The 17099-nt window shown below is 43.2% G+C and overlaps 1 protein-coding gene across 1 annotated transcript; it reads left to right on the plus strand.

The window, feature by feature from the left end:
- Positions 1-707: 707 nt before the first annotated feature.
- Positions 708-11386, plus strand: rnd1b (Rho family GTPase 1b). Its single transcript, XM_070968624.1, has 5 exons — positions 708-953; positions 1479-1566; positions 7598-7707; positions 7877-8011; positions 8361-11386. The coding sequence occupies exons 1-5, from the start codon at positions 834-836 to the stop codon at positions 8604-8606; spliced, it is 699 nt and encodes a 232-aa protein (XP_070824725.1). The 5' UTR covers positions 708-833; the 3' UTR covers positions 8607-11386.
- Positions 11387-17099: the final 5713 nt, after the last annotated feature.

Here is a 17099-nt window from a genome sequence, read left to right on the forward strand (position 1 = left end):
TACCGAGCACCATGCTAACACCGGTCAGACTGCCCTTTGATCAGCAGACACGCACTGAAACATTGTAACGTTAAATACACTACAGCAGACAATAAAGGTTCAGTGTGAATTTGTCTCATTCCAAAGTCAATGATATTTACCATCCACTCACTTTCACACTGCTTAAAGTGAGTCAGGGAGTTTCAGACCAGTTATGGAAGATGGAGAATCATATTCAAGATGAAGAAGCTGAGTTGCTTTAATAAAATTGACTTGACACTGTAGTGTAGATTAAAGTTAACTAATTAGTGCGCTGTGGATTAGTCTATCAGTCCCATTGTCCTAGGCCGATGGTATGCTATTGATGCATCCAGTCAAGTCAATCTAATCAATCACTTTGCAGCAGGCAGAGTCTGCAGTGACTGACTGTATTTCTGAAGCCCTAAACTTCGAAGTACATAACAATGGATTTGCTTAGTTTGCAGGGAAACATTAATGAGCATATAACTGAGATACCCCTCTTGTAATGCATTCTGAACAAAATCTCCAAAGAAATCCCTGCTTATATATCGCAGCTGTTCTGTCATCCTTGACAAAATAACTTGTTTTGCTCTCTGGGAACATCACCGAGTGCAGTGAAGGGATGTTAGAAAGCCTGTGGAATGGTGAGCTCCTATTGGCTGCTGCTCGCCTGTATAAAGAGCCGCAGAAGCAAACTCAATCAGATCCACTGCGAGCATCCTCAGAGATCCAGACACGGCACGCTCGATCACTCTGGGGCGATTTCAGGGCTGTTCTGTTGCTTGTATTTTTTGACATTTGCTGCGGAAAGAAAAGTGGACATCATTAACACCATGAAGGAAAGGAGAAACACACAGCCGCTGGTGGTGAGATGTAAACTGGTGCTTGTTGGAGACGTTCAATGCGGAAAAACGGCGATGTTGCAAGTGCTGGCGAAAGACTGTTATCCAGAGGTATGTCCTAATGTGTGTGAAATGCAACGACTGACACATGCATAGAAATCTGATCTGTATATTAGTGATAATCCGAGTGTTAAGTTTTCTTTAAATGGTTGAATGTGGCAGAAAAAACATCGGTGCGTCTGTTGCAGTCACAGTTTTCGTGCGCATTTTCCTAAAATTTCGTCCCTTTGGTTTATTTTTCCTACACTTACCGTAATATTTTAAGATGCATTTGCTTTTTGATGGCATGGTTGATAAATGGAAATGTATTAGCCGCGGATTTGTGATCGCTTCATATTATATTGGCCTGTGCTGAATATATCCTGCAGCTGCAGTGATTCATGTGATTGATCGATCCAAAATTCCTTCATACTGAGGAATAAAAATTATTGAGCTTATTATTTGATCGACCCCCCTCAGCGCGTGTTTTCGTGTGTCACCGCCTAATTAGTTGGACAAATTCCATTACCTGTAGCTGACTGACTGACTGACTGACACCTCCCCACTAATGGCACCGTGTTGCTAATTGCTCCCCAGACCTACGTGCCCACGGTATTTGAAAACTACACAGCCTGTCTGGAGCTGGAGGAGCAGCGAGTGGAGCTCAGTCTGTGGGACACCTCAGGTAACTGATCAACCTTTTCTCTGTCTGTCTGGCCCATCATGGCCTGCCATTCTGCCTGCAGCACTGAAGGAGACTGAGATATCAGGCAGTGCGCTGCGAATGTAATGAGCGTCTGTCTCAGCTGAGAGCAGAGCTGCGCCTTTGAATTTCCTCCCATGTTCATCTTTTGGGAACTGTCATGATCCTGTCCGTCTTGGAATAAAGGCGATGATATGAAAGTGGTGTTTTTGGGCAGACCTCGTACTCTTTGTTTTGTCGATGCAAGTGCACAAAATGCGCACTTGTTGCACTGCAGCCTCAGCTGTCCTTCAAATCTATAAACTGAGGCTTATGTGTCCTCTTACATCACATTTTTGCATGTGGCAGGATAAAGGATTGATCAGGATTGGTACAGATGAATCTCTGCCTGATATGTATCACTGGAAACTACACAGAAAGACGGCGATTATTCCGCTTCCCTAGTTGTTACTGCTGACTTTGTGCATCATATGTTCATTTAGACTCAGCGTGAAAAGAGGGTCAATGTGTCAGAGTGGATCTCCCCGGGGATCCGCTGTTTAGAGTGTTGACCTGGATAGTGTGAGCACGGGTCTGCAGCACCTGTTTGATTCCCTTCATGCTCGCTACACAATGGCACCCTCTCTGCAGCTCGCATCCTCTCCATCCACACTCGTGCTGGCTGTATCTGCAGCCTCACTAGGTCACCGTGGATGAGCAAGTTGGCTTGTGTGCGTGTGTGTTTGTGCATATGCGTGTCTGTGTACAACAAATCCTTTATGTAACAGACCCACTTGTATGAAATGATGCAGTATTTACTGTGTCGTCCCCCCACCACCACTCCTCAATTATCCAAAAGCAGCAACAGGAAAAAAGTGAGTGTAATTCCCTCCCCAGACCAAATCCTGGTTTTTAATCCCAGACTGTGGACCTTTGGTCTGGCCAGCAGGAGTGGGCCTGGTGCCGGGGGATGACGGGCACACAGAGAGACATCCTGTTGAGCAGGAAGGTTTTCTGGAGCAGACAGACAGGAGGCAGCTCAGAAACTCTGGTGACCTGCATTCGCCTCCATATGCTGCTCTGGGTCACCCACTCGAACAGCATGATGCAGTGGATTAAGACTCTGAATAGGACCACTGGGCCACCCCTTCTGACTGACCCACTGAGTTTGAGAGGTTTTCTTTCTTTCTTTCTTTCTTTCTTTCTTTCTTTCTTTCTTTCTTTCTTTCTTTCTTTCTTTCTTTCTTTCTTTCTCATTTCACTTCTTTATGCAGCATTTCTGTTCCCATTTACACCCTTTTCCTTCGCATCTTTCATTGTTTCAACTCTCTTCTTCCCTCTGTTGACCCTTTTTTTGTCCCTTCCTCACTATCCAGGCACAATCCAATCCAGTTTCTGCATAATTTGCATCACAAGGAACAATGAACATACCCTGTACCAAACACATACGATGCAATACAGTGTAAACATCACACATACCTATGCCTATTAAATAGGAAATAGAAAATACATAAAATAGGAAATACAGAAAGCTACTCTACTCTCTTGTTCCACTGAGAGGAGGACTTACATCACCACCTCCCATCATTTGTTATAGACGCATCTTATGTACCTCACGTCAGGCTCCTGGTGATGGACGACAGGCGCAGAGGCTATTTATTGGCCACACCGTACAGTTTCTCCTTCTTACTGTAATTCGCTCTAATTGCGTGGAGTTGTGCCGCTGCGGCCCCACCACAGTGAGCGGGTCTCCTCATTATCCCAACTCCCCTTCATTGATTGGACTGACCTCATCACCGGCTCCACATGGCAGGCAGCTCCTTCTCCCAGCCCCGCCATGGATTTACAGACCAAAATCAATCCACCGGTTTTAATCAGCCTGGTCCGATCGGATGTGGAGGAGGGGGCAGGGGAAAGAGGGGAACGCCATCCAGTGGCTGTAACTCATGTATGGTGAATAATGAATCTTGTTATGGTGTTAGTAATTTATTTCAGGTTGAACAGTTTTGCTGATAAAGCCTTTGAGTCTTAGAGGATACTGTATATCATCATTTTTTGTATGATTAATGAATGAGATTGATTTCTAATGAACCCAATATCCATTTAAGCTCATGAAACAACCTGCTTAAATGTAAAAAGACGTTTTTAATGGACAATAGTCATGTCAGTGGCTATATATCAATCACATCTAATGACCACTCTGTTTTTTGGGGTTCAGGCTGTTTTAGGGCTGTAACTAATAATTGTTTCAATAATAGATTAATAAGTCGTCTATTTTTGTGATTAATCAATTCATTATTTGATATATAAAATGTCAGAGAAGGGGAAAATTTGATGCCTGCAGTTTAATTGTTTTTTCCAACCAAAAGTCCACAAGATACTCAGTTAGTCAGTGTATTTGTTGACTGAGTAATTGTTTCAGCACTAATTCAGTTTTTATTAAGAATAAGGGATAAGGCATGAAAATGCATTATTTTAAAGTGCACTAATTCAGTATTCGCATGAACTTTTTAACTGTTCACATGGTTGTAGATTTTTACCTCTGAGGCTCTGACTAACTTCGTGAAAGATTACCAGCAGAATACACTTTTAATTCAGTACACATCAAGGCTTCGCTTTGAATTTTTTAAACAATCTGTTGTTTGACTCAAAACTTCAAAACGCAGAGTGTGATCAGCTTTGACAGTGTCAGTTACAAAGTAAAGCTTGTTAACAGCTCAGACGTGGTGATGCTCAGGAACAAAGAACCGTCCTCTCCCTCCCTGCAGGGGGCTTCAGCTGTGATTCTGACTGGCTCTGGCATGTGAAACCAGGGAACAACTGTCTGACGCAATGTAGTGTGCTTTTTGGCCTGGCTGTGAAGACTGTAGTTATCAGCTGCTGCAGCAGCACCACCACCACAGCTCCCAGCCGGCTGAGTGTGGGTGGAGGGCCAGAGCTCGTCCCATCCCCAAATCAGTGAGTCATCTCATCACTGGATCATTAATCTGTCTGACCCCTGCATTCTCACTGTAGGAGAGGAGTGTGCTAACGATGAAGACGGGCTCTGTTGCTCAGATGATTTAGCGCACGTGCACAAAAATTTCCTCACGGTCTCACTCGTGCACACTCAGAAAAGTAGATTCTCCCCTCCCCCACCTGTACGCTCCAGCACAAGGCCCGTCGTCTCGGCCTGCAAAGCCTACTTCTGCTCTGGCCCAATTTCCACCTCGACACTTAGCTCTGGGCACAGCACCATCAAGACGGATGGAGTAGAGCTCAGCCGCAGGAATTTGGTTATGCTCTTTTCTTTTTCCTCCATTCCCCCGTTAGTCAGCCTCACTCTCCATGTTTCATGCCTCACAAACTCTCCATCTGTTGTAGAGGCATGCTGTTGTGAAAAAAGGAAGAAAGGGAACATTTGGAGCATGCTTAGGCTCTGCGTGCTTATTGATTGGCCCATCCAAGCCATTCTTTGGGTTGTTGCAATGGAGAGAAGGAGGGAAGAGAGGGAAAGGAGCGACTGGTACTCTCTCTGTGATATCAGACTGCAGGGGGTGAAGGATTAATGGCATAGGGGGGCTCTTTGTGATCTGCCTCAGTAGACAACACTCCTGCTTTCCCTCCTCTCTTCCTCTTGGCTTTTTCTTGCCACAATAGAAACAGCCATTTCTTCCAGGATTAGAAACTGGGTCCTGGAGTGTCGGGAGAGTGCTGCCAAGGCTGCTCTTGTACCCAAACAGCATGCTGTTCTTCAAATACTAATATTTACACATTCATATCATTTTGTATTTATTCCCTTTGAACATAGGATAAATATGTGTACTGAATTGTGCGTTGCTTGTCCAAAATGAAAGACTGAATCAATTTCTGTGGAGAAAAAAACACCCCAGACGTCCTCTCTGTCTCCCTTCCCCCTTTGCAGGGTAACTAATTTGTCAGCTCTAATTGCAGAGGCTCTTGGACCCCTGTGCAGCTTCCCATTGATTGCTGCATTTAGATCAGTGGCCATTTAATGCAGAATCACACCCAGTTTCCCGGCAGTCTGATAACCCCTTGCGGGAGATTGAGAAGATTTATAGAGTGGCCCTGCCTCTGATTCTCCTACGAGATACCTCAGAGTCGCAACACACACACACACACACACACACACACACACACACACACACACACACACACACACACACACACACACACACACACACACGCTCATCATCCCAGTGGTGCTAATTGTTCTGATCTTAATGTGTGTCAATTTTCACAGTCAGCAAACGCAAAGTTGTCTCACAGATGAGCGTGGCTGTTTTTCCTCCAGCCCTAGGTGTAAATGGTGTAAGGGCAATAATGCAATTTGCATTCTTTAGGTGCCGTATGTCCTGTTTGTAAAAATACAGTCATAGTAAATCATTTGCTTTAATCAGGATGTCCCAATTCATTTGCTTTTTAAGAGTAGAACAAAGTAATTCTTCTTCCCAAAGGCAAAGAAACAGAGTAAGAATACAACAAGCGCATCCCTTTGTTCCTTTGCAGAGGTGTTTACTTTCTTCCGGACATTGAGCCCTGAGGAATTTCATCGCAGCTTGTCATTATTCCACTCACAGCGCCCAGCAGCTGGCAAATTCAGTTTTACCCTCTGATAATGTGGAAAATCATTAAGTATTCATGAAACTGATCTATATGCACACATCCGTGTTGTGCGTGCTTTTTTCATATGTTTCTTTCTGATGCATTGTTTTCTATGCTGTAAATCAATTAGGACGGTTGTGTAACATCTAAATGAGTGATTACACACACTGCTTTTGTTATGTGTAGCTATAAGAGGAACACTGAATCCCTCCTGGGATCCTCGCAGAGCCTAAAGTAAACATGTTAATCCCACTGATCTGCTCTTCTTCTGTTTCATCTGATCCTAGATTGGGTTCACCTCTGGCTGCTGCCAAATTTAAATAGTGAGTCTGTGTGTCATTAGATGTGAATGTGTGTGTGTGTGTGTGTGTGTGTGTGTGTGTGTGTGTGTGTGTGTGTGTGTGTGTGTGTGTGTGTGTGTGTGTGTGTGTGTGTTTGTGATGGATGCGTGTCTGTGGGCCCCAACTCTATTGCAGAGCAGAGGAATGTCCCCAACAGTAGGTGGGTGGGCAGTTTGCGGTGTAAAATGATTGACTGGCAGTTAAGGCGAGCCTTTATGGAGAGGTGGGAGGAACGCCTGATGTAGATGGTGGATTCCAAGGCTGTTGCTGTGGTAACAGAGGGACTGGAGGTATTGCGCGCCGAGCAGAGGATTTTTGGGGGGGTGGGTGGTTTACTTAAGGATTCTGAGCATGAGTGGGAGCGTCTGCCTGCCCAGAGCCCCACCGTTCCACTTGCGTAATCTACTGCAAGAGAAGATCAATGAGGATTTAGTGCTCGATTGTCATCTTCTCTGCCTCTGAAATGGCAGCAGAGGATATCGGTGCAGGGAAAAGAGCAGCTTCAGGACAGCAAAGTGAGGCTCAGCAGGAGGAGTGATTCCGATTGTGCGTAATCCCTGCAGCTGTACTCTCTCGGTCTGCCGTCACCACCCTTTTTGCTCCGGCCAACCGCCTGTTGTCACAGCAATCAATTCCTGAAACAGTCTCCACTAAAAAAGAATGAATCATTGGCTCAAATCAGGAACTCTTAAACATTTTACAATGCAATGTGCTGAAAATATGACATGAAAGAGTAGTGTGGCAGAAGAGGATGCGCAGCCCCTGCAAGTCTGACCCCAAGGGTTAAATACATCAAAAGGCCATTTTCCATCAAACATTCAGGAACAAAAACCTTGCAGAGGAATTTTCAGAACTACAAAGTCTGGAAACTACAAGTGTGTGTGTTACCATTTCACCATGAAAATGTAGAAAACATCGAGGAGGAACTTTTACCCATATTTCAAAATGGTGGCAAGATTCTTTTGTCTCACAAATCAGCAAATACTCACCACTGGACTCACTCTTCTTTGAGCTGCTGTGGTCGATCATGTGTTTTCAAAGTTTGTCTTTTATCCACATTAATAAGTCTCTGTTTTCGGCCCTCTAAGGTTCTCCATACTACGATAATGTGAGGCCCCTGTGCTACAGCGACTCAGATGCAGTTTTACTGTGCTTTGACATCAGCCGCCCAGACACTGTGGACAGCAGTCTGAAGAAGGTAATGGCTTCAGTGCTTTATTTTACAATCATAATTCTCTTCGTAAACCATTGTCACAGACTTAATATCAGCAATTCCTTCAAATCCATCTTGTTTTCTTCAAAGTAGGACTGTCCAATATATTTACAGGTTATTATTTATTGTACCGATTGCCCTTTTGTGTCCCCAGTGGAAAACTGAGATCCTGGACTTCTGTCCCAGCACACGCATCCTGCTCATTGGCTGTAAGACCGACCTGCGCACAGATGTCTGCACACTGATGGAGCTGTCCAATCAGAAACAGACCCCCATCACCTATGAGCAGGTGAGACTAACATATAAGGCACACTTCCACTGGAGCTGCTATTTTCAGCTGGCATCCTCCAATGTTTCATTAATCATTTTAGGAATTTAGTTAATCAATTGCTTGAAAAATGTGGTGATAATGACGTTTCATTAAGATTACAATGGCAGCTGATAAAATAGAAACACTTTTTTTATGATGACAAAGTGGTGAAGAATGAGTCACCTATCGTCACCTAGAAGAGTCACAGCCATTTTTATGAGCTTGCAGGGGCACCTCTTCCTGAACTACATGCAACGGTGACCCTGTTGCAAATAGAAAACAATAAAGGATGTATGAGCAGCATCCTTCATCACTCCATTCATTGCAGGGTTCTGCTATGGCCAAGCAGCTGGGTGCAGAGGCTTACCTGGAGTGCTCAGCATTCACCTCGGAGAAAAGCATCCACAGCGTGTTCCGCACCGCAGCGATGGCCTGCATCAACAAGCTGCAGCCTCTCCCCAAGACCAGCCCCACCCGCCGCCTCTCCAAAAGACTTCTCCACCTGCCCAGCAAGTCAGATTTGCTCTCCTCCACCTTCAAGAAGGAAAAGGCCAAGAGCTGCTCGGTCATGTGAGTGGAGACCTCTTGGGTTACAGTCATCACATGCGACCCCAAGCCCCTGCCTCTTTGGTCTCGGGGAAGGGGGGGTGGGCACGATGGTTTTATCAGGGCTTCCTGCTGAATCCTTCCCTCACCCCCCCAGAAACCAAACGCCCCTCAGAAGAGGTGGACACCTCGCTGTCCACTTGCTCCTGAACCTTTTAGCGCACATCCCTCTTTTTCCACTACTGTCTATCTTGCTTTCAAACAAACAATATCCGTCGAGGTTTGATCATCGAGCTATCATTTTTTTCACCTGTAAACAGTATGCAACTACAATGGTGTTACATCTGTCTGATTTTACTATCTCTAGGCACATGTTGATTTTGTCCAAATTGGAAATGTGCAACGTGTGACGTTTAATCTTGTGATGTAAATGCCTCTGAGACAATTCAATGGATATTTTTCTAAGTACAAAAATATATCTAGCATGAAACTGTCAGGAATTAGCAAAATCCTGTATATCCCTCTTAGTAAGGTGTCCGAGGTGTGAAGTAGCTTGTCGCCGGTGTCCCCATTTAAGCCTGTGAGAGCACAGAGATGTAGAGGGAGTAGTGGGACAAACCGCAGTGAGAGCTATTACACAGAGAGCTGTTCTCATTGTCTCAGTGGTGATGAGAGCGGGGATAAGAGCTGTGAGTGCAGGCTGCTGTGCAGACAGCAGTCTGGACTATTTCAACCTGCATGGATTGTTGATGCATGGTTGTGTGGCTCTGGACAGCACTGCTCCACAAGCTTTCAGTGGAGGAGGCTGAAGAGGCTCTGTGTGCACAAAAATGAGGACACACACACACACAAAAAATAAAGGGAAGTTTGGTTGGGCTTCCGGTGTCTGTGCTGTCACAGCTGGAGTCGATTTTAAAATACTGTTTTAATGATGGGACAGACATATTTTAATGGATGAGAAAAGATGCTTTTGCTGTGACCAGGAGCATAAATGTGAGAGTTCAATGCCGAGCTGTCGAGCGTTATTTATGAAGCTGTGGCTGGTTATTGATGCCAGTCAGGGTGAGGGGGTATTTAAAAGCATAGGTTAACGCCTACTGAAGTCAGGCTGACTGCTAATGGGAAAATCCGGTTTGTCGTTTTCAAATATTCTTCGGAAAAGATTTGTAGCATTGTATTGTTGAGAGTTCTTCAACAATTCTCAAGTGGTATGCAGTTTTGAAAAATGCCTTTCATATCATGTTCCCAGAGGTCATTGAGAGTTTGTGACTACTGTAATATGCCTGTGGATTTCTATCATTTGCAAAAATCCAATGTAGCACTCCCAACCTGACTTAACTCTTCCAGGATGACTCAAGTTTTTGTGCCGTACACTCTTGTTAATCTAATGACCTCCAATAAGCAGCACTTACTGTAGGTTGCGATGCGGGGCAAAAATCGGACCCTTTTCTGAGCTTAAATCTTTGGCTTCATGGTTACGTGTGTGTGCAGCATTGATCTCTGTGCTTCTAACCATAAAGCAATAATGATTTAAGTGCTTGTGATGCAAGGTGTGGCAATAAAGATGCAGCTTTGTGATTACTGTCATGCTATAGTCATGATATGCTCCATGGACATCCACGTTATAGACTGAAACCATCTCTGCTGTACAAAAAGGCTGCTGATCTATGTTCGCCCCTCCTCCTCCATGTAAGTAGCCACTGGTATATGAAACAACCAATGACAATGTCTTGCTATGACATAAATCTGAGTATCTGAATAAGAGGGATTCTCTGAGTTGGAGATGCTCAAATTTGCTGTCAGTTTTACATAATTAAAAAAAAAAGCATTGAGGCAGCAGGATCTAAATAAACTGCTTGAGTGCGTTAGCGCAGCATATGCTTGTAAAATTGGAGCTCTACCTTCAAAAGTCAAACAATCATCTTGTAAAAAAAAAAAAAAAGGGCTAGTGTGTGGGGAAATGGAAATAACATGGGACTTAGGAGAACAAGTAATCAAAATGCACAGGCTGGCCCTGTCCAAAGAAAGCTATTTTTCCATTATTTGTTTTTATGGTTGATGTGTATTTTCTTTTTTCTTTTGTTTTTTTAAAAGCATGATGTCAGTCCCGGTGTTGTTTTGGAAATATCTCCCTGAGATGGTCGTAGCATCTTTCCGGAGCTGTGGACTGCCCCCCAGTAGTTGGAGGAACTTAAAGTGGTGATTTGCACAAAGGCTTCCAGTTCATGGTCACACACCAAATTCCTCAGCATTGCCTAGCAACAGTTCAGCATAGGAGGCAGAGTCTGGCTCTCGGGTTGGTTGTGTGGACAGGGAGGGTTGGCTCACAAGCAGACATCCCCACATCCATTATTACAGCATCAGTAATGCATTTATTGCCAGGCTTGTTCAAAAAAAAAAAAAAAAAAGAAAAATCTCAGTATTTTCCTTTGGGTTAGGGAGCTGATGCCAGGCCTTGTGAAGACGGGATCGATGGGTGGCTCACGGACCGTGTCAGTTAATATGCAGCCTTTGTGTTGTAGTCAGTGTGTGGTACAGTGGTGCAGTCAAACTCCTAAGCATGTCCTATTGAAGTTGTATGATTGTACATACTGTCTCTTGTTTTCTAATCATTGTAAGACATCTTCAAGGATGTCACATGAAATTACTGTTGTTGATGTGAATATTTATTTGGTAGCTATTTTTGCCTTTTCTTTCTTTTTTTTTGTTTACAATCTATTTTGGAAATTGAACTTTATTTACTTTTTTGGTTTGTTAATTTTTTGTTTTTGCTGTGTTAAATAAAGCTCGCCCTGTCTGGCACCCTTGAATTGTTCTCACCATCGTCATTTAAAATTTAAATCATTAACAATTCATTAATATTGTCTGTGAAGGTGTTTGTTAATATACACCCAGTTTCACGGTGTGGAAAATAAATAATTCATTAAAATTATAGTAATATTTACTCAGGAATCCTCATAAATGAGCTGGTGGTAAGATTAATATACATCAAATATAAGATATAGCAAATCTTAATACATTTATACTAAAAAATATATATATATTCAAGATAACCCACACCTACGATGGCCCTCTACTTTAAACCTTCCTGTCATTTTCGGATCACATTCTTCTGAAATTGTGATAATGAACATAAACTGAGGTCTCCAGCATTGTAACACTTCAATCATCTCTGTAAGGAGCGAGGTGCTTATCTTTTCCACTCTATCAGTGCTAATAATTCCTCAACAGGCTCCGTGTCACTGCATGCATGCAGAGCATGTCTCATTAAGGACAGAGCAAATTTAAATCACGGTGGATGGGGGATTACTGTCATTATGCATTACTTCAACCCTGAACTAAGATCATAGATGCTGATGATCAGGGAGCTATTATCACAGAGTGAGAAAAGAAAAAAGTGTCAGTCAGATGTGAAATTGACAAATGATTAGCATCATGAAAAGCATAACAAGGATGATAGGGAAATTTTGATATTCACCACTTACAATGTAAAATACCTACTCTGCTTAATGGAACGATAAAACTAACTTGGGATTAATTATGTATCATATTATATGAAAGGTAATGAAAAGCATACTAATGAACATTTTCTAAGCTAGATAGATGGATAGGAAGCACTTGGCACAGCAGTCATCCTGACAGGCTGTTGGAGATCTTCACTGCCTCTCCATCTCTTGAAGATGCACAAGGCTGCTGCTCTTGCCTTCTTCAAACATGCCACATCTGGTCGCTACCAGCTGCAGAGGTGTCAAAAACTGGCCTGATGCCACGGAATGTGGCAGAGGTGCCAACCAGGCCATGTGCCCTCACATTGCCTCTTCTTCAGGCACTGCAGGCTCTAATAAGCTCTAATGACATTCTGCACTGAGCAATGTCTGCGATGTGGAGTCAGTTGAATATTATATATAATAATACATAATAATATTGAACCACGTTGTGTTTCGGTAGGATTAGGACTCAATAGCAGACACCCAGACAGGGAATAAGGGTGAAACTAGGAGTTTATTCAATTATCAATGAGTGGAGATTCCAGGCACACAGGAAACTCATAGCTGGGAGGTTCTGAGAACAGCAGGTGAGGCACAAGGTCCTGAGGTGCAGAGTAGTTCATAAATGGAGCGCACTATAGGGGGGGTCGGTGCAGGAAATCTCACTGATCAAAAAGGGAAAAAGAAACAGGAGATCAGGCACTGGTGACAGACACTGGAGAGCAAACAATAGATATTTACTAATTCTCATGAGTAACTCTGGTAAACGGCCAACAATACCACTAAGCAGCAGAAACAATCAACACAACAAGTCTTCAGCAGTCCACAGTCTTTATGCTGTGCTTGATTGTGATGAGTCCCAGCTGTGTAGGAGTCAGCTCCCAAACCACCTGGAGAACTAGTGTGTTAGTGTGAAGGAAACACAGCCCCACACCTCTCCACAGCACACAAGAAAACCAAAGTTTCCAAACCACCACAGAACCATGTCATGATGTGGCATCAAGGAACCAGAAAAGGTGTCTGTGTGTGAGCTTTTTAAAGTTGGTTGCATTGCTTGGCCACATTTCTTGCGCACTGTCAAGGTGAACATGCTGGTGTGCCAAAAGTGCAAACATATCCTCATCTTTTAAACTGACGTAGCGACCTTTATAGCAAACTGTTGTTTATTTACCGATCCAGCAGATATGGAGCAGCATTAGATTTTATTTGGAGTCGTGCTTGTGTGCACGTGATGAATTGCAGTCATTACTGTCCTTCTGTGTTTTGCTCTCCACCAACTCCTGAGTGAAATATCAGCAACTATGTTCAGCAACAATGTGTCTGTGTGCTGAGCAGGTAGTGCACAGTGGATTTTTGCAACCTGTGAAACCAAAACAATGAGCTGAGAGATGCTGAAACTGGGTGATGATTATCTGTGGGTTCATCACTACAAGCAACAATTTTCACAAATAAATAGTAAAAATAAATAATTTGATCCATTGTTACAACTGGATGAAAGTATTGATCAAAGCAGCTTTAATGGACTCAAACTTTAGCACCAGAAAAAATTCATTTATGGTCATATAGATAGTCCTGGATCAGAAAAGGGACCATTATTGCAACTAAATCTTATTCACATGATTTCTTGTCAGATGGTTCTTGGAGAAGTTGTGTATTTGCCTGAAACCAAATGATGACAAACTGTTCAAACAAAGATAAAAAAAAAAAAATTAAAAAAAAGTGATTTCCACCTCTTGAACAGTAAAAAACTGGTATGAGGACATTGAATTTGAGCTGTCCCCAGTTCAGACCTCATATATCAAACCTCTGCTGCTTTTTGCCAAAAACCCTCTGCTGCTAAAAACAAAATGAATCATGGGATGACAGTGGAGTGGATGCTGGAGCACCTGAGGTAGAGGCTGACATTGTACACATGCAGGCACACACACTGGGTGTGAGGACATGTAAATGGGCCACATACGCTGCTAGTCGTAGTAAATTAGGCCAACATCTGGACAGACACACAGAGTTCAATTGCCCACTCAGCTGTGGCTTGTACCTCCAGGGCTCGGTTAAGGAGAAGTGGCATCATGGCACAGTCCAGTGAGCTTTCAGGATCGACCCTGCCATTTTGCCATTTATTTAGGACTTTGCCATACACAGCCACCTTAGAAAAGTTCTTTGTCTCCAACACAAACAGTGGGTCACTTTGACCAAGGATTACTGTGGGGCCACGGACAAAAGCTGGAGAGAGGCCATTTTTACCCGCACAAAGCCAATTTAACGGGCTGTAAAACAGAGTGGATTAATACTGATTCACACACGCGTGTTAAACTGATCAGAATATCAATCCGCATCACAAAATTAAATTCATAAGAGTGCTAACATCATTATCTCCCTGGTGACATTTAAATCAATTGATTAAAAATTCCAGATTGATAATAGAAGATGCTCCAGGTTTCATTGTAGTAACAGAGGTTACATTTCTAGTTCAAAGGTATGTGCGGCCAAAAATAAATAAATAAATAGATAAAACGTTGGATTATTTCAGGGCCATAAATCAGTGTTCAGGCCAGGATTGGACAGTTTTTCTGGACTGTGGTGTACAAAGGGTGATCTGAGGGGAGTTATGCAGCACTGAGTGGACAGCCCTCAGTGCTGTTGTGTAACATTAACATCATATGCTGGGTCCTCAGATAACTCTCTGCAAGAACACAACACAACAGCACATTCCAGAAGCAACCTGTCACTTTATGTTTCCTGTGTGTGCGCAGGCAGATTCAAATCTACCGGATCATCATCTGGAGGGGACTCTGGATGCTACAGTGCGAATTCATCCACATGCATCTGTGCAGATCTGTGCTAATGTTTGATTACTGATGGGGTCTGATGATGTGTTGAGTCCTGCAGTGTGTGCTCTCTCTCTCTCTCTCTCTCTCTCTCTCTCTCACACACACACACACACACACACACACACACACACACACACACACACACATATACAGAGACACCAGATTTTTTGCCGCAGTGCAGGGCAGGGCCAGAATATCCAAACCATCAATTCCCAATTCAGCCAGTTTCGCTCTCAGAAAAGGGGGGATGGATAACTGGGTTTAACTGAACATTCCTAATCATTCCTTTTATCCTCCCGGTCTCTACAAGCTCCTGCAAAGGCTGGCAGTAAAATCTAGGTTTTTTTTTTAAACGATCTTCTTTTCAGATGCATAATCTCAGAGGAAATATTGGGCTGAGATTTGAGAGATGTGTGTTTATGGATTCATGAGAAACTCAAAATATTCTCTTTACTCTTTATGATTATTTTGCTTGTTGATGATTTTAATTTGCCCCTTTCTTCAAAGCAAAAGTCCTACATATTAGAGAAAATCCATCCATTATCTATACCGCCTATCCCTTTCGGGGTTGCGGGGGGCTGGAGCCTATCCCAGCTACAATGGGCGAGAGGCGGGGTACACCCTGAACCGGTCGCCAGCCGATTGCAGGGCCATATGCAGAGACAAACAACCATTCACACTCACACTCACACCTACGGACAATTTTTTTAGAGTCATCAATTAACCTAATGAGCATGTTTTTGGTCTGTGGGAGGAAGCCGGAGTACCCGGAGAGAACCCACGCATGCACGGGAAGAACATGCAAACTTCACACAGAAAGGCCCCGCCTGACCTGGGGATCGAACCGGCAACCTTCTTGCTGTGAGGCACGCGCACTACCTGCTGCGCCACCGTGCAGCCCTATTAGAGAAAATCTCATTTTAAAATTTAACGTAACTGTGGATCTGGCCTGATCTCTGCTCCAACATCATCATACCGTCGTGGGCACAGAATTTTTCACCTACTACCTCTAATGATCTCGAAGAGGTGATACAACTCCTCCACCTGCTCCCTTGACCCAGTTTCCACAAAAATGTTTCAGATGTGTGTTCCACTGTCACTGTCACATGATGTACTGAATATTGGAAACAGTTCCTCACAATCAGGAGTATTTCCTTCTTCCCTCAAACATGCTATTATTGCACCAATACTGAAAAAAGAACAATTTAAACCCATCTGTGATAAGAGACCAATCTCCAATATTCGTTTTCTTTGTAAAATACTTGAGAAAGTTGTCTACAGTCAGTCTTTGACACTTTCTACCAAGACATTTTACCCAGAGACTAGAAACAAACAGGCACAACATTCCCTGTGTGTATTGACAACTTTAAATCTGGCGGTTGAAACATTTGCTGTGGGGTCCAACAAGGCTCATTTCTAGGCCCCTTACTGTTCAGTGTATATATGCTGCTACTTGGATCCATCATACAGAAGTACAATATACAACCCTCATTTCAAAAAGCTGGGACTTCATTTGCAAATCAATTTTTGTATTCTGGCAACATTTTTGCAAAGTGTTCCTGAGCTTATGTAGTAATCTCCTTCATACAATCATGTGTTCACAAAGTAATGAACCTCACTCCATCCTTGCTTGTGAATGACTGAGCCTTGCAAGGATGCCCCTTTCATACCCAACCATGATACTATCACCTGTTAACAATTTATGTCATAAAGGATTCGTGAATTATCACATTCTGTGTTATTTAGGTTTAACACGGCATCCCAACATTTTGGCCCATAGCCCAAAACCAAGTGAGCAAGTTAGAAATCTAGGTGTTATCTTGAATTCGTAACTCAACTTCACAAGCCACATTACATGTGTGATTAGGACAGTATTTTACCATCCAAAAAAAGTCCAAAGTTAAACCCAGCTTTTCTCAGCCAGATGCTAAAGAACTGTTTGATACCTTCATCATCTCTCTAGGCTTGATTGCTGTAATGCCCTTCTTGCCAAATTTCTCAAAAAGATTGTGAGATGCCTCCAGCTCATTCAGAAAGCTGCAGCTAGAAAACTCACAGGAACAGGAAAATCCAAACGTGTTACTCCCATACTTAGATCACGTCACAGGATTCCAATAAAATACAGAATTGATTTCAAAATATAGCTCACAGTGCCTCACAGTGCTGGTAACTGTCCATCTGAACAGATCTTCCCTCTGCATC

This window comes from Chaetodon trifascialis, chromosome 8, assembly GCF_039877785.1.
Source record: "Chaetodon trifascialis isolate fChaTrf1 chromosome 8, fChaTrf1.hap1, whole genome shotgun sequence".
NCBI classification, from domain to species: Eukaryota; Metazoa; Chordata; class Actinopteri; order Chaetodontiformes; family Chaetodontidae; genus Chaetodon; species Chaetodon trifascialis.

Coding starts and splice junctions, on each gene's coding strand:
- rnd1b (XM_070968624.1), top strand. CDS start 834: ATGAAGGAAAGGAGAAACACACAGCCGCTGGTGGTGAGATGTAAACTG. Junction 1,567..7,597: donor CAGTCTGTGGGACACCTCAG/GTAACTGATCAA, acceptor CGGCCCTCTAAG/GTTCTCCATACTACGATAAT. Junction 8,012..8,360: donor CCCCCATCACCTATGAGCAG/GTGAGACTAACA, acceptor CATTCATTGCAG/GGTTCTGCTATGGCCAAGCA.